At 36.2% G+C, this 22,161-nt stretch overlaps 3 protein-coding genes across 4 annotated transcripts in view; 2 read left to right on the plus strand and 1 right to left on the minus strand.

Annotated features, from left to right (window-relative positions):
- The window catches only part of LOC142346046 (uncharacterized), a 163,054-nt gene that overhangs the window by 104,073 nt on the left and 36,820 nt on the right, over positions 1–22,161 (minus strand). The window lies entirely within an intron of this gene.
- Positions 4,088–4,820, plus strand: LOC142346045 (uncharacterized). Its single transcript, XM_075398530.1, has one exon. It carries the CDS (start codon positions 4,202–4,204, stop codon positions 4,703–4,705), a length of 504 nt encoding a protein of 167 aa, XP_075254645.1. The 5' UTR covers positions 4,088–4,201; the 3' UTR covers positions 4,706–4,820.
- On the plus strand, positions 4,900–9,534 carry LOC142345615 (VWFA and cache domain-containing protein 1-like). Its single transcript, XM_075397756.1, has one exon. It carries the CDS (start codon positions 4,921–4,923, stop codon positions 8,923–8,925), a length of 4,005 nt encoding a protein of 1,334 aa, XP_075253871.1. The 5' UTR covers positions 4,900–4,920; the 3' UTR covers positions 8,926–9,534.

A 22,161-nucleotide genomic window follows, 5' to 3' on the forward strand; every position in this document is an offset into this window, starting at 1 on the left:
AGAGAACTCAGTTTTTTGAAAAGTTAAATTAGTTCTGTACGTTTTCTCTCGTGTGCAATTGGCAACAATTCTAGCAACTTTAGCGATTCACAGGATTTTCTGATTTGCTCGGTGTTTAGAATCTAGCGAGCAGCTCGTTGAAGTTTATCCAATCGTCGCATGGAAATTATTGAGGGAAACCATGAGGACAGGGCGTAGAGGAAAACTGATGTGATTAAAGAGATATGAAAGAACGTCTCACGATGAAAAGAGACTCTAGCTGGTACATTTCGCTTCAAAAAATTAAAACCGCCGTTCGATTTTGACATTTTAAGAGATGTGACGGTCCCATGAAAGATTTGAGCAGACTTCAACACCCAAATCACCCATATTTGTAGTACTGTCCAAGGAGGAACCTTTTAAGAACAAATCAATGGGTTCAGTGTAGTTTAAAAAAACACATCTTTACATGCCGGTGTAAAATTCGAGCTCACTCTCTTCGGCCCAGAGTTACAAATTAACAATGTAAATCTGCGTTTGAGATTTTTTGTCGTTAACATTTCAAAATCATCGCTATAAATACAGAAATCTCTATGATTAATAGCCTGCGGCATACCGTTTCGAACAATAGTGAAAAGCAAGGGTTCCAGAACACTTCCTCGAGGCACCCCAGACGTAACATTTGAAAGAGAAAAAACATTCCGATATGCTTTTTTGAATAATGATTTTTTCCTCTCGTTGATAGAATTTATGCGTGATTCCTATCTGCAGTTGTCTTTCTGCAAATTAGAGAAAGGGCAGTTTCCAGGCTACTGTCCATCGATGGACTGCCAACAGCCGGGATTTTGTATAAGAAAAACATTGATATTTTGAAATTCGACCAGACGCTCTTCGAGTTTATGCTAAAATTTATATCCCCAGTGACAATAGCTTTTTACATTTTCTCTCTAATGCTATGAATTCAAAACGAATCGCCCAAATTTGAGGAGAAATTCATAGTGTGAAGGCGGATTTTAATCTTAAAAAAGTAAAATAAGAAATGCCCCTCACCATGGGTGAATATTGGCTGGTCCGGGGCTCTCTCAGCTTTACGTCTTCATAAACCATTTCGTGTTGTTTAAATATATCAATAAATTGATAATATGTATAAACATCAGCTGAGGAAGTAAAACAAAAGACACAGCATTAGAAAACAAACAGCTAATGACGAAAGTGGATGAGTCAAACTAACAGCCTCCCTTCTTCAACCACAGCTTCCATCGAAGCATCAACAATTTCGCGCCGCCTAGGCGTTCTTGGCCCGCGAATGCAGAGGATGGAACTCCTCAGGAGAGCAAAGCTGATTTTTGTCCGTAGATATGATATGATATCAGCGTAGCTGTCTTCTTTTCGCGCAGATAGCTTTGATGCCAGTTTTGGCGCTTTTGAAGCTTCAGCGCTTTTGAAGCTGATGGGCCAGCTTCACTGGTGCATGCGAAGAGCAGGGGACAAAATGTTGCTCATTCAACTTCAGTTATTCTTTTTTCATACTTGTTATTTTTGATAGATTCATGATACTTGTAGGCTCCGCTAGTGCTTTCAGGGCAACTTTTTGCCAGCGAGTTGAAAATTTTACATCAAAATAGGTTTTGTTGAACCTCGATTCCCACCGTCCGTCCGTTGGCTATGATATCTAATCTTGCATCTTCTAATCTTGCATAAATTGATAATATGTATAAACATCAGCTGAGGAAGTAAAACAAAAGACACAGCATTAGAAAACAAACAGCTAATGACGAAAGTGGATGAGTCAAACTAACAGCCTCCCTTCTTCAACCACAGCTTCCATCGAAGCATCAACAATTGCGCGCCGCCTAGGCGTTCTTGACCCGCGAATGCAGAGGATGGAACTCCTCAGGAGAGCAAAGCTGATTTTTGTCCGTAGATATGATATGATATCAGCGTAGCTGTCTTCTTTTCGCGCAGATAGCTTTGATGCCAGTTTTGGCGCTTTTGAAGCTTCAGCGCTTTTGAAGCTGATGGGCCAGCTTCACTGGTGCATGCGAAGAGCAGGGGACAAAATGTTGCTCATTCAACTTCAGTTATTCTTTTTTCATACTTGTTATTTTTGATAGATTCATGATACTTGTAGGCTCCGCTAGTGCTTTCAGGGCAACTTTTTGCCAGCGGGTTGAAAATTTTACATCAAAATAGGTTTTGTTGAACCTCGATTCCCACCGTCCGTCCGTTGGCTATGATATCTAATCTTGCATCTTCATCAGTTGTCGTTGATTTAAGAGCAAAAGTTGAAAATGAGATTCGATCTCGACATGATGACAGACGTCACTTAACAAGTTTGCATTCGAATCTCGGAGTTCATTCTGTCTGATGTTCGTGTATTCTCCTTTCGTACAGTGGAGGGCATGAGCAATAGTGAAGTTTTCATTGCATGCGCATAGTGATGGCATCGTCACTGGGTCCCAGCAATAGCGAAGAGCAATGCCATCACGAAACTTGTTTTTTATGTAAAAGTGATATCGCTTTATTGGCAGAGCGTTTAACCAGCTTGATGCTGCCTTTTCACTAGCTAGTTCAAGTGAGCGAATCTCGTTCTTATTCAATTCGCTCTTAATTTTCGTCTTCTTTGATTTGATAGCAAGCGCTTTCTCCTTTTTCTTATATGATCTGTTGTTGCTTTAGTTCGGCTTCGGGCAATGATAAGGATAAGGGACTTGACAGTTGAAATGATCGTTCATATTCCTTAAAGCGGTCTTCGGGTTTAAGGATGTTCAGGCCGCCCTCCCTTATTGGCAACGAGATGTTCCTATATCGTCTCCCACACAATTCTCTACACGGTGATTTGGACCCCCCTCTTCCAGATCTGAAATTTTCTTTGCAACAATATATTGCAAATTTCTATCATTACAATAATTGCTGAGATTTTTGTTCTTGTTGAAATCAGATTAAGAAAACGTATGAATTTTTTGAAGATAATGGTTTTTCAGTTTTCTTTTCCATTACAAAAAGTTTGCTTATAGTTTGTATTTACGTTTTACCTGCTTGTTTTTCCACAGTGGCGGTGTTTTTTTTTAATTATGTTCCAATAGACTTAAATTCATTGCTCTGAGCAATTGTTTCTTTGATATACATTGGAGTCAAAAGCAACTTTAAAACAAAATAAATCCAGAAATTTTAAAATTATATTTACTTTGTTGATTTTCTTAACTGATTTCTGAGAAGCGTATGAAACAAAATAAATAAGGCCGTTGTATTTCTTCGAAAAATTTGTTGTCGTTAAATATCTGTATTTGGTTTTGGGACATAAAAATAGCTCTTTTTGAGAAAAATGGAGATTTACCTTGTGAATAAGTATGTTTCTAAATTCTGTCAATTTCTACCATCTTGTTTTTTCTCAGCAGCTTCATGATCGGTAATAGTGTTAAGCCCACATTAAGACAATGTTCTCGAAACTTAAATATATTGTCAGATTTTCGTACATTATTTTAGATTTTTGCTTTGTCTATTATATGCGCATTCACTCACAGTAATAGTACCTTAGACAAATATGGTGCAAGTTAAAAGAAGGCGAAACATATTTTTTCCTTTGGTGAAATGTGCAAGATCAGATAGTTGTCCTCTTTCCTAATGATTTACTACCTTTTTTTGTGTGTCTCCTTGATTTCAGATGATTGGAACCCTTAAAGAGACTTAAGTGAAACATCGCATGGTCAATTAGTATAATTAAGTTCATAGTCATAATGGGATTTTAAAAAAATTGACTAGTTGGGAAAGATAGCTCAATATTTGTGAACTCTTGAGTGTACAACATCGTTTCTCCTGGCTAGAGTGATTTTTTTTTCATATCCTAATTCAAAATTTCCTAATCGAAAGAACACAAGCTTTTCGAAAGAACATTCAACGAAGAAAACAAATGCACATGGAGAATACTCTGCAGATGTTGACATTGCAATATACTGAGCAAAGTTAGACTGATATAAACTTTTGACTGTGTATAACGGGTGAAAACCCTTGAGCCTAGCCCTAAAGACTTAACTACTACTATTCTGAATCTTCTTTGTCGAAGCCATCCATTTAGTTTTTTTCAGCTACGGAGCTTTTCAAATTACTTTTTCTGTTTATAACAAAGAGAAAGGTTTTACATTTTTGGTGGGTATAATAGATAAATCTGACGACTTAAGGTTTTATCATATTTTAAAGGTTTATCGTATCTACTTACAGATAGATGTCCACTTACAAAGTTTACGTCGGCAATTTAACACCAGATGTGAGAGAGCAAGATATACACGATGCTTTTATGAAGTATGGAGACGTTGACAAAATTTTTATGAAGGATAAGTTTGCATTTGTGCATATGCTCGACTCACGAGATGCCGAGGATGCGATAAGAGGCTTAGACGGACGAACAATTGCAGGATGTGATAAGATAAGGGTTGAGAAGCCGCGCGACTCTAGGCGACCGGACACTTCTGGCGTTGCAGCTTGTTATTCCTGCGGTCAACCTGGTCACATTGCACGAGACTGTAGGTCTGCAGGGTCTAGTCGTGACGGAGGTCGGCGAAATGACGGGCGGTGCTTCAGCTGTGGAGGTACAGGCCACATTGCACGTGACTGCCCTGATGATCAGAAACAAAATAACCGGAATGGTAGTGAATCTCGAGATCGTAGGTCAGACAATAGATCAAGATCTCGTAATTCAAGGTCACGATCAAGAAGTCCCAGATATTGAAGTTTGATTGTTGCTATAAACAAAAATTTTGTTTTCTTCCGTGATTAGTTTTATTTAATCCGCAACTTATGCTCGTTTTTGTAATATGTTCTTTTTAATTAAAAACAAAAGACTATTTTCAGGTTATCAAATATTTGCCATTAGCTTCAAGCTACTTGTGATAGGTTTTCAACTTGTTTATTTTTTTCAGGCTTGCTTATGAACAATCTTCGAAGATGTTAATATCTTATTTCCTGTGCTTTCTGTATCTCTATTCCGAATATCAGGCGGAACCGACTTCGCAATTGGAGCTAAAGCTCAAAATTTTTACTAATGAAGCACTCACATTGAAACAGCCGGAGTACAATAGCTCCAATTGGACCAGGACTGACAAACGAATCTCGTTAATTAACGAAACGAGACAGAGCCTGGAAAAGTTATTCCTGTCAATTGAAGACACTATCAATCAGTCGAAGACTCTTATCTCGAGCACACTCAGGAATGGTCTCACTAACGAATCACTTCAACATACGAACCGAGATTGTTGTGATGACTCGCTTTATGCTACCCAAAAATCCCAAGGAGTCTGGATTAACAAGGCTTTAGCATGCCAGAGAACGTTTCCCGTAGAGTACATTCAGTGCAATTCCACAACTCATCTGTCAGAAGATGTCGTGAAAATGTGGAAACGTCACGATATCTGGCATAAAAGTGTGAACGAACAGTGGTATGTGTCGATTCGGAGTAAGTGTGTCAGTTCTTTTGTCTACCCCGCCAAGAAGGATAGTTCGATGTGCGGAGCTGAATTTTCACCAGTGTTGCATAATTTCAAGAAGGAAGCAATCGCCAGTGCAATAGTTCCATCCAAACGTCACTGGGCGTTTCTCTTCGATTCGCAAACTATCTCTGGTAATAGCACTGGAACACTGTTTCTTACCACGGCTGCAAACTTTGCCTTTTCCATCGCGCAGTTCGCTGGACCCGCAGATCGGTTCACCATTTCTGGCTGGCCAGAAAATGTAAGTAGTTCCCAGAAGTTTGTGAATTGTGGAAGTAGAAAAAATGTGCTCGGGTTCTTCAGCACTCACAGCCTCTCAGATAATGTGGACAAGTATCTCGATGCTAATAAAACTGAGAATTATCGAAGCCTTGCGGAGGAAATGGAGTCTGTTCTGAAAGTACTTAACAGCTCGGATGCTGATACAGAAAAGGTTCTGGTCGTTTTCAGCGGCATGAAGCCGAGTAACTTTAAAAGTCAGCATGAACAGATTATGAAGTTGAAGCCACTAATGAAGAATTTAAACTTGGCTGTTTTCCGCGTAGGCAATATCATGATGTATTCCAGTTTACTCAGTGACGAATTTTGGTCAACTTCCAAACTCGCCGATTGGCGAGAGGTTGACGCACTTCTGAAAAGCAAAAGCGTGAAAGTGATCACACCAATGTGGCGACCAGACTTGCTCTCGATAGCCCAAGTTTTCCCCAAGAATTCTACCCATTTTGTCAATGCCCGAAATTACAACCTTACCTATTCGTACCCGAAGAACGAAAAGGGAGAAATGGTCATGACAATTTCGGCTCCTGTGAAAAATGCCGAGAATGGCGATGTTGACGGCGTAGTGGGTGTCGATATTAATTTGGAATCAATACTGAACGAGTTGAATTACCATACAGATGAGAATAAAACGCTGTTTATTGTTGATGAAAAGGGATCCGTAATCTATCACAGAGTGACAAATTATAATCGTGATAAAGGTTTTGTCTCAATTACTCTTTGCGAACCTCCTCTTCGCTACTACTTCTCGACTGTGCTCAAAAAAGATGCCTCAACATTTTTCCAGAAAATTATCAGGACCAAAAAGACAGCAGAAATTGATGTACAGCTTGATAAGTTTTACCGTTATTCGTGTAGTCGCCTTGCTAACAGTCCATTCGTAGTTTGTACAATGCTTATTGGAGACCAGTACGAGTATGATGTGAAGTTAGAACTGGCGTTGAAAAACGTTCCCGTAGGCGCAAAAAATGGACGCGAGGGTGATTCGAACGTCGTTTCGAATGAGTCTGGTCTTAAATTCGAGCCTAACATTATGTACCACGATTCAGTAGATAATCAAGAGCGTGTGTGTAAATATTTTACCACTCTGTCCCTTCCTTATAAGGGCATTATTGGACTGTTCGTATCAAAGCGCGCTCTTCATTTACATTATCGAGGTCTGGAATTAATTGAAAACGAAAGATTTGAGCAGTTCTTCCTCAATTTGCACGATGTTCGACACAATCCGAGGGAACCCTTGTTCAGAAATCATTCTGTCGTGAGCTTGAAGTATATTTGGTCGTTGGCATTCAAGTGGAGCCCAGAAAGTATAATTAACACTTCATTTATTCGCAGGTATGCGGCTACTAGTGACGGGTTTATGATAATTCAGCCAGCTATTAAGCTGGACAAAAATATGGATATAAATCAGCTGAACTGGTTCAAACAAGCCGCAGAAGGTGGTTTTCACCAGCATTTTTCTTCACCGTGGCTGGACGAATCTCAAGCTGGCTATGTCGTGTCTGTGTCATGGAAGGTTCCGCTAACTAACACGACTTTCGTAGTTGTTGGATTTGACGTCACTGTTGAAAGTTTGTACTCGCATACGTTGTACAACACACAGAAGTTCCAAAATCCAGATTGCCAGCCAGAAAATGGGAAGGATTGTTTCCTGTTTAACGAGGAAGGTAACATTGTTGCCTATTCACGAATGTGGAATTCGAGCTTAGACTCAAAGAACAGTGTCGGATACAAATGGCGAGACATAAATATGTTCAGTGTTGCCTATAGAGAATCGGACTTTTTTCTGTATATCAGTCAACTCGACGGTTTCTACAGCAAGGAAGAATGTTATGATTACAGACAAGACAATTTCAGGTTCTCTCAAAAATTTTCTCTTGACTATTCGGGCAAGCGCCAATCCTACCTGTTAAACAACGGAACCGCGTTTAGTGTCCGACGTCTGGCTGGCACCAATCTTTTCCATGGAATCCGAGGAGTAATGGACGAAACAGTAAACTTCCAGTTGTGTTTCTGTCCGCGAACTCATAAGGATCGATGTTATTTGAGACGACCTTTTGACAATCGTTGCTGGTGTCCCTGTGTTTACCTGGACAGTGCTGACGATAATTGCAGGGCTGAAGAACCGCATTCTGTTGACAATTGGGTTGCTTGCGAACCTCAACCCGAGGTGTTGAAAATCGGAGCTTTGGACAAGCATAAGTTCCACGATGCCAGTAATTGCATTGGGTTCCGATGCTCGTCGCTAACTGAGCAAAGTAAATGTGATCAGAATCGAGAATGTCGCTGGTGCGAGTTTGAACAGGTCTATTTCCGTTCGAACAATTCCAGGGTCATATTTCCGATGCAAAGTCACCAGTGTGATCAATTGACGAATTGTTACATGCGAGTTCGGGGATTTTCCCCTTACGCGAAACCAAGATACTACGATAGCCAGAACCAGCGTTTAGCTCATCATAGTGGTGGTTCCTCGACTACTACCCCTATAGGTCCTGTAGCCGGAGGCGTGCTGGCCAGCTCAATAGTTATCGCGCTGGCTGTGTTCTTAATTCGGCACGAACGACAACGTCGACAAATGATTGCAATGTACAATGCCAACTACACGTCTGATGTTAACGTACAAATGGGAGCACATGAAGTTGATGACTACTCCTTAGAGCAGGAAGAGGATGATATAGGGTACATGAACCCGATGCTGCACCCATTGCCTATTATCGCAATTCGGAATGATCGGAGACATCACCACCATACGAGGAGTTACGCTACAGACAGTGACCACGGATATAGCACTATGAGCCCCCACGAGGATAGCGAACCCAATCCAGGCGCCTATTCTGATGCTACGTCAGTTGACCGAAGTGTCATTGAGCATAACTCACCAACAGACGAGGAATCTGAAAGATCCTCGACATGCACAGGTGTTTCCGCCTCAACTATTGCCAAAGCTAAAAAGCGGATACAACATCAGCAGCAGAAACAACTACCGCAGAGTTCAAGTACCACTGCTTCTGTAGCTAAGCCCAAAATTACCGGCACGTCAAAAGATCATATTGCCGAAGGATCGTCGTCAAGTCCTGCTAAGAACACAGCAAGTGATTCAAACGTCACTGATGTCGGCAGCGGATCCGAAATTGAGGCAGAAGTTCACGCGATGCCTGCTAATACAGTCGCGCTTGCTTATTGCTAGTCCCCCTCCCTTTAAAATTTCCCCCCTCTGTCATTGGGGAGATAGCAATTGAGCCCGAATATAGCAAGTATAACTTGAATTCTTTGTTGCCAACTATTAACTGCAAACTTCTTACCATTGTGAACTTATTATGCATAACTAAGTTATGATTTCACGAATTTGTATTAATCGTTATTTTCTTACATTCTTTTCATCTTTATTTTTGTTTTATTTTATAATGCAACTTTTTGATTGTTTTCATCATCTTTTTGTATCGCTGTTTCTCTTTATCTTGCTATGATTGCTGTGTCATTTTAACAGCGTAGTTACATTTGACCTTTAGTGTGTGATCGAGTTTAGTTGTAGCATGACACAATTTGACTTTAAAAGTAGAAATTTCAAGTAAAGCTTTAAAAATTCCTCGTTTAGAAATTTTAAGATTGCATTTCTCATATATAAAGTGAAGTTTTTGAACCGACAACTTTGGGCTGTAATTAGCTGAATTTTGAATTAATGTACTAAAGAGTTGTTTCTTATGATGATTTAACGAAATTAATATTAATCAACGTACTTTACAATAGTAGTAGTAAAATTAGATGCTAAAATCTTTGTTGCAAACAGTCTTGACTATCGTGCAAAAAAATTAATGACAAATTTGCAAGATCTTAACCCAAACTGTGGAAAAAACCCAAAAATTTTAAATTAATAATGATCTGATTCATAATAGAGGCTGTGCCAGTTCATTGCCGAAGCAACGTTTCCATCTCTATTATTGAATGAGCTGGAGGGGGGGGGGGGGTGGTGTTGGGAAAATTTCAGGTAAAAAGGAAGAAAGCTGTTTGGATCAAAGTTAATTTTGACTTAAAACCAAATGTTAGTTTTCTAATCATGCTTGCTTTCGTTTCTATTCCATAAATTAATTTGTCGGATTTAACAATAAGTAATAAAACGGTAGTAACTAACGCTAAACTGCAGTTTGATTGATTCGTGTGTGTCTATCTTATCCCACGACCTTGTTTATGTCCTTGTTACGCTCTTTCTTTCTCTCTCTGTATTTCACAGTGAAAGCGAATAAAGCAACAACAACAAAGAGATTACTACTATTACAACTCAAACGGGGAAGATTTGACCCTATTTCTTCTTCTTACGGTACAAGCTTTATGATATCTTCAGGTAGTTTTATTAGAGCATTACTATTAAACACAACAATCGAATTGAGTTGACTTGTTCTGTCTCCTTGATATAATATACTATAATTCAGATTACTACAAACTTCTTTTCTTTTTCCTGCATAAACTTAGTATGAAGTCAGGTGTTAGGAGCGAAATCTCCAAAGAAATAAAGCAATAGATCCGTCGCGTTTTGACTGTCGCTCGAACAAAATTGGTGACAATTTTTTGATGTTTTATGCGTTGGTTGTGTTGCTGATTTGACCACTTTTGATAGTTTTGGTCTCGAATTTTTCGCATGATCTCAATTGCTCTTACTCTAAATATCTGATCCTTCATTTCCAAATGAACTACGACTTATGGTACAATAACAGCTGCATAACATAGCGATGGAATGTCATGTAAATGACCAATACACACCAAAAGATCTCGAAAGATGAAATTACACATTTTTAATTAGAATATTAGTTTGTTATTGTTCCAAAAATTTTTAAAAAATGCAGGAATATATATGCGAGGCTGGCTTTTTTTCTTCAGTCAAATTTTCAATTTTTGTTTGCGCGTCGTAGTGAAAAAAGAAAGAAACCATTTTATATCCCTCAGGATCTAGTTTCCTTTTTCATAAAAGTTATCAAATTTGAAAAAAAAGGGGAACAGTGATCTGATATTTTCGAAGGAAAAATAGTAGGAAAAATAGCGATCGCTCGAGGTTGGGTGGGGGTGAAAGATATCATTGAAATTTAAGATAGAAACAAACAAGAAATATTGTAAATTTAAGTAGGCTAAATGGGGATTTTTCAATAATTCATTACAGTACAGTTTCAAGCCTAAAAATAAACAAATTAAACTATATGACCGAAAGTTTACAAAAAATGATTTTCCTTTTTTTTCAAATTTTGTTTTAAAATTATTTTTAACCGTCACTCTGTTTTCTGTTGGTAAAACTATTGTACGAACCCTTTTTCGCTGTATCAAAAAAGTTTAGAGAAATTTAAGATTTCAAGCAATTTAGAGCTCTCAACATAGCAAAAGTGTGAAACTCTAAAACTAAAGCAGAAAAATGTATTTTTTTTCTAAATTCTAGAGTTGTGTTTGCCGAAAATTATCTTATTAATCAGAACTAAACATTTTGAAGATTTTCAAAAACATAGAAACTTAAAAAACAGTGTCATGAAATCAACATCAAATCAACCAAATTCATAGTTGAAAAAGAAGGTAATCTTCTTTATTTGTTTTCTTTATGTCCGAGCAGATAGTTCGAACTAAACTTCTCTGGTATAAATAAATACCAACGAAAGTGAAAGTTAAAGGGTTTATTTATTGTCAGATTGAAAAATTTAATACCTGTTCATATTTTTTTTGAGAATCAGAAACTTTTTCTCTTCTGTATTTTGAAATTGCTTTTCGAACTGATTTTCAGTTTTTGGGCGTTTTTGTAAATTGAAAAACAATCCTCCATTGATTGCAAATTTCTCTTACAAAAGACAAAAGAAAATTGAGAAATTTTCTTTTTCAGTTATCAATTATGAAATTTTCCCGTTTATTTGAAAATACTCTTTACAGAGTCAAAAGACCAAAACATTAAATTTATTGATAACCAATGGTCCTCAAAGCTACTAAATAAAAAATTTTACGAACAGCTTTCAACATTTCTGTACGTGTTGAAAACACATTTAGGCAGAGTGCAACAATTCTCAGAAGATTGGAATTAATAAAGTTAGAAAGTTAAGTTAATACGTACGTATATATTTAGAACCAGAACTGTGATTATTAAATAGATTTTTTAAAACGTCTGGGTAACTCTGAAAAGAACGAATGGGTGGAAAGAGTGGGGATTAAGCTCATGAAACATCGAAATTTATAAATTTTTTCTAACTCATCAAAATTTTTTTTACGATTTTAGATTAAGTTAGATTATCAAAATACAAATGCCTCAAGAAGTCCACACCTAGTTTTCCAGAAAATAAAGCCAAGCCACATATAAATGGCGACGAAATTTTAAAAATTTGTGTTGGTGATGTTTTGTATGTTTTTTATGTGTGTATTGAGAGGGAGAAAGGTATAGTTAGTGTGAGAGAAGTTTTTTAAAATGTTAGACACAAATAGAGGCAGAGTGCAAAAACTGTCAGAAAGAAAAATTATAATAATTACTTATTGTTTGCCCCACACTGCGGATATAAATGTCTAATGCCAAAATTATTTGATTTTTATTCTCGCTGATAACACATCTCTGAGATGTAAAAAATTTAATTGTCCGTCGTGCTCATAATATGTCACAATTGAAACTTTGAAAGATTATGTTTCAAAGTTTAGTCAAAAATTTTGTTATCGATAAAATAGCCTCAAAAAGTCCACACCTAGTTTCTGAAAGAAAACAAAGAAGACGTAAATAAACAGTGACGAACCTTGAATAGTGACCAATTGACCAATAGAAATTTAAAAATATCATCTGGTTTTGGGCTTTGTATTTGCGTGTTGCTATATGTTGGTGTAATGTGTGTTTTGGAGCGAAAGTGCGAATAATTTTCTCCAACATATATAAGCTGCTTTCGGAAACTCCCAACAGTTTCTCTTGCAGAATTGGATAATTATTTTTGCAACCTTCAAAGGTATGCTGGAACATTCTGTGCTAGGCACCGACTCGCGCGAGCCGTCCTGTTAGGTTAAGCCACTGTTTCAGCGCCATTATGTTGATAAAAGTTGGCCATGAACCTGTACTCCAATCAACAAAACTTCCAATGAGTAGTGTAAGTTTAAAATTGTAAAGAAAATGGGTTGAAAAAATTACCACGTGGGGGTTATCGCCCTCTCAAACCTTTGACGACCCTGCTTTGTCCATGATTTTGAAGTTTCTTGATTAATGAAAAGTCGTATCGTACTTTCGATATGATCAAGTAGGTCAATAAGCAACCCAAAATACTGTTCTTTTTGGGGTTCATCATCATCAAAGCTATGATTATTTAATATTTGTCTGAATCCCCGCCTTCGTCTAATTAAATCAATTTTGTCAACGTCACTTTTTTGTACGTGAATTGTGAGGTTTTGCAGCTGCTTGGTTTATAAGGAAAGTTTTTTTAATTGCTCTCGAACAAACATGAGTGATTCTCTGTTTCTATCTTAATTACTATAATTCAGATTACTACAAACTTCTTTTTCCTGCATAAACTTAGCTTGAAATCTGGTGTTAGGAGTGAATTTTCCAAGGAAATAAAGCATTAGATTGTTCGCGTTTTGACTGTCGCTCGAACAAAATTTGTGACCATTTTGATGTTTTATGGGTTGGTTGTGTTGCTGATTTGACCACTTCATAGTTTTGGTCTCGAATTTTTCGCATGATCTCAATTGCTCTTATTCCAAATATCAAATATTTTCAAATGAACTGCGACTTATTGTACGATGGCAGCTGCATAACATAGCGATGGAATGTCATGTTAATGACCAATTCACACCAAACGATCGCGAAAGTTGAAATTACACATTTCTAGATTATTAAGTTTGTCATTGTTCCAACATTTTTTCAAAAATGCAGTGATATATATATATATATATATATTTATATATATATATATATATATATATATATATATATGCGAGGCTGGCTTTTTTCTTCAGTCAAATTTTCATTTTTTAGCGCATTGTTTAGAAAAAAGGAAATCTCTGTTTTGTAGCCCTCAGGATCTAGTTCTTTAACGATTGCTCGATGTGGTGAGGGGGGGGGGGGTAACAGATCGCATTGAAGTTTGAGATAGGACTAAACAAGAAATTTTGTAGTAAATTTGATTAAGTTATATGGCGACCTTTCAATATTTCATTACAGTTTAAAGCCAAAAAAATAACAAATTGAACTATATGCCCGAAAATTGTTCAAAAATTGAATTTCGTTTTTTTCCTAAAGTTTTAATTTAAAATTATTTTTATCCGTCTCTGTTTTCTGTGGGTAAAGCTATTGCACGAACTTTTTTTCGCTGTATCAAAATTTAAGAATAGTAGAAGATTTCAGGGAATTTAAAGCTTCAACATAGCAAAAGTCAACTTTGAAATTGTATTAAAACTATGATCAGAAAAATGTATTCTTTTCCTAACTCTGGAGCTGTGTTTGCAAAACAATTCTTTTTTAATCGAACTAATTCATTTCATTGATTGCCAAATTCCTCTTATGAAAAATGAAAAATTATTTTGAAGTAATTGGAGAACTTTTTCAGTTATCAAAACAATTTATCAATTTTTCCTTAAAAGAGTAAAAAGGCCAAAACATTAAATTTGTTGATAAACAATTTTCCTCGAAGCTACTAAAGTTATTTACGAACAGCTTTTAACATTTCTCTACATGTTAAATATAACTTAAGACAAAGTGCAAAAACTCTCAGAAGTATAAAAAGTTAGAAAGTTACTTAAGTTAGAAAATTAAGTTAATAACAATGTTTCAAATATTTTGAGACAAAAATGTGTTTATTAAATCTTTTTTAACACGTCTGGGCCTTTTTTAAAAAAAGTGGGGTATTAAGTTCATGAAGCATCAGAATCGATAATTTTTTTTCTAAATCATCGAAAAAGGTATACCGATTTTATATTAATTTTATCGAAATACAAATGCCTCAAGAAGTCCACACCTAGTTTTCCCGAAAAAAACTGTCAAGCCATTTATGAACGGTGACAAATTTTGAAAGTTTTAAAAAGATTGGTGCTGGCGAGGTTTGTTTGTTTGCGTGCGCGCGCTTGTCCGGGTATATTCATGGTTTTATTTTTGTGCGACTGGTATGTGTGTATTGAGAGGGAGAAAGGTATAGTTAGTGTGAGAGAGGTTTTTTAAAATGTTAGACACAAATAGAGGCAGAGTGCAAAAACTGTCAGAAAGAAAAATTGTAAAAATTACTTATTGTTTGCCCCACACTGCGGATATAAATATGTCTAATGCCAAAATTATTTGATTTTTATTCTCGCTGATAACACATCTCTGAGATGTAAAAAATTTAATTGTCCGTCGTGCTCATAATATATCACAATTGAAACTTTGAAAGGTTATGTTTCAAAGTTTAGTCAAAAATTTTGTTATCGATAAAATAGCCTCAAAAAGTCCACACCTAGTTTCTGAAAGAAAACAAAGAAGACGTAAATAAACAGTGACGAACCTTGAATAGTGACCAATTGACCAATAGAAATTTAAAAATATCATCTGGTTTTGGGCTTTGTATTTGCGTGTTGCTATATGTTTGTGTAATGTGTGTTTTGGAGCGAAAGTGCGAATAATTTTCTCCAACATATATAAGCTGCTTTCGGAAACTCCCAACAGTTTCTCTTGCAGAATTGGATAATTATTTTTGCAACCTTCAAAGGTATGCTGGAACATTCTGTGCTAGGCACCGACTCGCGCGAGCCGTCCTGTTAGGTTAAGCCACTGTTTCAGCGCCATTATGTTGATAAAAGTTGGCCATGAACCTGTACTCTAATCAACAAAATTTCCAATGAGTAGTGTAAGTTTGAAATTGTAAAGAAAATGGGTTGAAAAAATTACCACGTGGGGGTTATCGCCCTCTCAAACCTTTGACGACCCTGCTTTGTCCATGATTTTGAAGTTTCTTGATTAATGAAAAGTCGTATCGTACTTTCGATATGATCAAGTAGGTCAATAAGCAACCCAAAATACTGTTCTTTTTGGGGTTCATCATCATCAAAGCTATGATTATTTAATATTTGTCTGAATCCCCGCCTTCGTCTAATTAAATCAATTTTGTCAACGTCACTTTTTTGTACGTGAATTGTGAGGTTTTGCAGCTGCTTGGTTTATAAGGAAAGTTTTTTTTAATTGCTCTCGAACAAACATGAGTGATTCTCTGTTTCTATCTTAATTACTATAATTCAGATTACTACAAACTTCTTTTTCCTGCATAAACTTAGCTTGAAATCTGGTGTTAGGAGTGAATTTTCCAAGGAAATAAAGCATTAGATTGTTCGCGTTTTGACTGTCGCTCGAACAAAATTTGTGACCATTTTGATGTTTTATGGGTTGGTTGTGTTGCTGATTTGACCACTTCTGATAGTTTTGGTCTCGAATTTTTCGCATGATCTCAATTGCTCTTATTCCAAATATCAAATATTTTCAAATGAACTGCGACTTATTGTACGATGGCAGCTGCATAACATAGCGATGGAATGTCATGTTAATGACCAATTCACACCGAACGATCGCGAAAGTTGAAATTACACATTTCTAGATTATTAAGTTTGTCATTGTTCCAACATTTTTTCAAAAATGCAGTGATATATATATATATATATATATATATATATATATATTTTATATATATATATATATATATATATATATATGCGAGGCTGGCTTTTTTCTTCAGTCAAATTTTCATTTTTTAGCGCATTGTTTAGAAAAAAGGAAATCTCTATTTTGTAGCCCTCAGGATCTAGTTCTTTAACGATTGCTCGATGTGGTGAGGGGGGGGGGGGGGTAACAGATCGCATTGAAGTTTGAGATAGGACTAAACAAGAAATTTTGTAGTAAATTTGATTAAGTTATATGGCGACCTTTCAATATTTCATTACAGTTTAAAGCCAAAAAAATAACAAATTGAACTATATGCCCGAAAATTGTTCAAAAATTGAATTTCGTTTTTTTCCTAAAGTTTTAATTTAAAATTATTTTTATCCGTCTCTGTTTTCTGTGGGTAAAGCTATTGCACGAACCTTTTTTCGCTGTATCAAAATTTAAGAATAGTAGAAGATTTCAGGGAATTTAAAGCTTCAACATAGCAAAAGTCAACTTTGAAGTTGTATTAAAACTATGATCAGAAAAATGTATTCTCTTCCTAACTCTGAAGCTGTGTTTGCAAAACAATTCTTTTTTAATCGAACTAATTCATTTCATTGATTGCCAAATTCCTCTTATGAAAAATGAAAAATTATTTTGAAGTAATTGGAGAACTTTTTCAGTTATCAAAACAATTTATCAATTTTTCCTTAAAAGAGTAAAAAGGCCAAAACATTAAATTTGTTGATAAACAATTTTCCTCGAAGCTACTAAAGTTATTTACGAACAGCTTTCAACATTTCTCTACATGTTAAATATAACTTAAGACAAAGTGCAAAAACTCTCAGAAGTATAAAAAGTTAGAAAGTTACTTAAGTTAGAAAATTAAGTTAATAACAATGTTTCAAATATTTTGAGACAAAAATGTGTTTATTAAATCTTTTTAACACGTCTGGGCCTTTTTTAAAAAAAGTGGGGTATTAAGTTCATGAAACATCAGAATCGATAATTTTTTTTCTAAATCATCGAAAAAGGTATACCGATTTTATATTAATTTTATCGAAATACAAATGCCTCAAGAAGTCCACACCTAGTTTTCCCGAAAAAAACTGTCAAGCCATTTATGAACGGTGACAAATTTTTAAAGTTTTAAAAAGATTGGTGCTGGTGAGGTTTGTTTGTTTGCGTGCGCGCGCTTGTCCGGGTATATTCATGGTTTTATTTTTGTGCGACTGGTATGTGTGTATTGAGAGGGAGAAAGGTATAGTTAGTGTGAGAGAGGTTTTTTAAAATGTTAGACACAAATAGAGGCAGAGTGCAAAAACTGTCAGAAAGAAAAATTATAATAATTACTTATTGTTTGCCCCACACTGCGGATATAAATATGTCTAATGCCAAAATTATGTGATTTTTATTCTCGCTGATAACACATCTCTGAGATGTAAAAAATTTAATTGTCCGTCGTGCTCATAATATATCACAATTGAAACTTTGAAAGGTTATGTTTCAAAGTTTAGTGTCAAAAATTTTGTTACCGATACAATAGCCTCAAAAAGTCCATACCTAGTTTCTGAAAGAAAACAAAGAAGACGTAAATAAACAGTGACGAACCTTGAATAGTGACCAATTGACCAATAGAAATTTAAAAATATCATCTGGTTTTGGGCTTTGTATTTGCGTGTTGCTATATGTTTGTGTAATGTGTGTTTTGGAGCGAAAGTGCAAATAATTTTCTCCAACATATATAAGCTGCTTTCGGAAACTCCCAACAGTTTCTCTTGCAGAATTGGATAATTGTTTTTGCAACCTTCAAAGGTATGCTGGAACATTCTGTGCTAGGCACCGACTCGCGCGAGCCGTCCTGTTAGGTTAAGCCACTGTTTCAGCGCCATTATGGTGATAAAAGTTGGGCATGAACCCGTACTCTAATCAACAAAACTTCCAATAAGTTGTGTAAGTTTGAAATTGTAAAGAAAATGGGTTGAAAAAATTACCACGTGGGGGTTATCGCCCTCTCAAACGTTTGACGACCCTGATTTGTCTATGATTTTGAAATTTCTTGATTAATGAAAAGTCGTATGGTACTTTCGATATGATCAAGTAGGTCAATAATCAACCCAAAATACTGTTCTTTTTTTCCCGAAGACCACACCTAGTTTTCCCGAAAAAAACTGTCAAGCCATTTATGAACGGTGACAAATTTTGAAAATTTTAAAAAGATTGGTGCTGGTGAGGTTTGTTTGTTTGCGTGCGCGCGCTTGTCCGGGTATATTCATGGTTTTATTTTTGTGCGACTGATATGTGTGTATTGAGAGGGAGAAAGGTATAGTTAGTGTGAGAGAGGTTTTTTAAAATGTTAGACACAAATAGAGGCAGAGTGCAAAAACTGTCAGAAAGAAAAATTATAATAATTACTTATTGTTTGCCCCACACTGCGGATATAAATATGTCTAATGCCAAAATTATGTTATTTTTATTCTCGCTGATAACACATCTCTGAGATGTAAAAAATTTAATTGTCCGTCGTGCTCATAATATATCACAATTGAAACTTTGAAAGGTTATGTTTCAAAGTTTAGTGTCAAAAATTTTGTTACCGATACAATAGCCTCAAAAAGTCCATACCTAGTTTCTGAAAGAAAACAAAGAAGACGTAAATAAACAGTGACGAACCTTGAATAGTGACCAATTGACCAATAGAAATTTTAAAATATCATCTGGTTTTGGGCTTTGTATTTGCGTGTTGCTATATGTTTGTGTAATGTGTGTTTTGGAGCGAAAGTGCAAATAATTTTCTCCAACATATATAAGCTGCTTTCGGAAACTCCCAACAGTTTCTCTTGCAGAATTGGATAATTGTTTTTGCAACCTTCAAAGGTATGCTGGAACATTCTGTGCTAGGCACCGACTCGCGCGAGCCGTCCTGTTAGGTTAAGCCACTGTTTCAGCGCCATTATGGTGATAAAAGTTGGGCATGAACCCGTACTCTAATCAACAAAACTTCCAATGAGTTGTGTAAGTTTGAAATTGTAAAGAAAATGGGTTGAAAAAATTACCACGTGGGGGTTATCGCCCTCTCAAACGTTTGACGACCCTGATTTGTCCATGATTTTGAAATTTCTTGATTAATGAAAAGTCGTATGGTACTTTCGATATGATCAAGTAGGTCAATAAGCAACCCAAAATACTGTTCTTTTTTTCCCGAAGACCACACCTAGTTTTCCCGAAAACAACTGTCAAGCCATTTATGAACGGTGACAAATTTTGAAAATTTTAAAAAGATTGGTGCTGGTGAGGTTTGTATGTTTGCGTGCGCGCGCTTTTCTGGGTATATTCATGGTTTGATTTTTATGTGACTGGTATGTGTGTATTGAGCGGGAGAAAGGTATAGTTAGTGTGAGAGGTTTTTTTAAAATGTTAGACACAAATAGAGGCAGAGTGCAAAAAACTGTCAGAAAGAAAAATTATAATAATTACTTATTGTTTGCCCCACACTGCGGATATAAATATGTCTAATGCCAAAATTATGTGATTTTTATTCTCGCTGATAACACATCTCTGAGATGTAAAAAATTTAATTGTCCGTCGTGCTCATAATATATCACAATTGAAACTTTGAAAGGTTATGTTTCAAAGTTTAGTGTCAAAAATTTTGTTACCGATACAATAGCCTCAAAAAGTCCATACCTAGTTTCTGAAAGAAAACAAAGAAGACGTAAATAAACAGTGACGAACCTTGAATAGTGACCAATTGACCAATAGAAATTTTTAAAATATCATCTGGTTTTGGGCTTTGTATTTGCGTGTTGCTATATGTTTGTGTAATGTGTGTTTTGGAGCGAAAGTGCAAATAATTTTTCTCCAACATATATAAGCTGCTTTCGGAAACTCCCAACAGTTTCTCTTGCAGAATTGGATAATTGTTTTTGCAACCTTCAAAGGTATGCTGGAACATTCTGTGCTAGGCACCGACTCGCGCGAGCCGTCCTGTTAGGTTAAGCCACTGTTTCAGCGCCATTATGGTGATAAAAGTTGGGCATGAACCCGTACTCTAATCAACAAAACTTCCAATGAGTTGTGTAAGTTTGAAATTGTAAAGAAAATGGGTTGAAAAAATTACCACGTGGGGGTTATCGCCCTCTCAAACGTTTGACGACCCTGATTTGTCCATGATTTTGAAATTTCTTGATTAATGAAAAGTCGTATGGTACTTTCGATATGATCAAGTAGGTCAATAAGCAACCCAAAATACTGTTCTTTTTTTCCCGAAGACCACACCTAGTTTTCCCGAAAACAACTGTCAAGCCATTTATGAACGGTGACAAATTTTGAAAATTTTAAAAAGATTGGTGCTGGTGAGGTTTGTATGTTTGCGTGCGCGCGCTTTCTGGGTATATTCATGGTTTGATTTTTATGTGACTGGTATGTGTGTATTGAGCGGGAGAAAGGTATAGTTAGTGTGAGAGGTTTTTTAAAATGTTAGACACAAATAGAGGCAGAGTGCAAAAACTGTCAGAAAGAAAAATTATAAAAATTACTTATTGTTTGCCCCACACTGCGTATATAAATATGTCTAATGCCAAAATTATGTGATTTTTATTCTCGCTGATTACACATCTCTAAGATATAAAAAATTTAATTGTCCGTCGTGCTCATGAAATATCGAAATTGAAAAGTTACGTTTCAAAGTTTATTGTCAAAATTACTGTTACCGATTTAATAGCCTCAAAAAGTCCACAACTAGTTTCTCAGAGAAAACAAGACGTAAATGAACAGTGACGAACCTTGAGTAGTGACCAATTGACCAATAAATTTTTTTTAAATGTCCTCGGGTGCTGGTCTTAGTGTTTGCGTGTTGGTATTTGTTTGTGTAATGTGTGTTTTGGACCAAACGTACAAGTAATTTTCTCAAGCGTATATAAGTTGCTTTCGGATACTCCCAACAGTTTCGCTAGCAGAATTTAAGAATTTCAACTGATAATGCTATTCTTATTGGTGTTTCATCATTAAAGCTATGAGTATAGAATATTTGTCCCAATCCCCACCTTTGTCTGATTAAATCAATTTTGTCAACGCCTCTTGGTTGTACTTGAAGTGTTAGTGGTAAGTTGAAAACGGTTTTTGTAGAAAAAATATAATAGGTTTTTGGTCCTCCTTTTAGTCCTCCTTGGTTTATACAAAGTTATTTTTAATTGCTCTCGAACTAACTTTGAAAACGTGTATCTCTTTTTTTCCATACAAAATTTTTGTTGGCCGTTTTTGCGCTTTTGTTCAGAAACTTTTTCGCTCTCGAAGGACTTTCTCATGCTTCTCTTTTTAATTTTTCTTAATAGACAATGCTCGCATTCCGATTGTAAGCGGTTAGCTAACAAAGCCGGGATAGCTTAATGGCTGCGGGCGCAGAATACTATCCCGAAGGCTGCGGCCTTAAACCTCTGGAGTTAGGGTTTTTCGCACCCATAAGTTACCTAGACATCTCTGTTATCTAGACTAGCCCCTCTCAATCAAATTGTCCCGCCTGTCGTTAGAGAGCAACTCGTTCGACGTTGGTCAGTTCATGGTCTCTTGACCAGTAGCTGCGATTCCATAGCGAGGATGTTTTTTACGTGTTCATTGGGAGTACACTTGAACTTATCCCTTGATAGATAATTAGATCCGCTCTTATTGGATGAAGAAGCTGCCTGATCACAATATCAACTAATCTGGTTTAATTGGCACCTTACAATTTCATACATTTTTATGCCTTTTCTTCTTAAGAGTTATGAAATAGATTTGCAAAAAGCAATTCTGAAACCAGGACGGCTACTGGGTGATTGTTTAGTAATAGTT

This window comes from Convolutriloba macropyga, chromosome 9 (genome assembly GCF_964194025.1).
Source record: "Convolutriloba macropyga chromosome 9, txConMacr16.3, whole genome shotgun sequence".
In the NCBI taxonomy this organism is placed as follows: Eukaryota; Metazoa; Xenacoelomorpha; order Acoela; family Convolutidae; genus Convolutriloba; species Convolutriloba macropyga.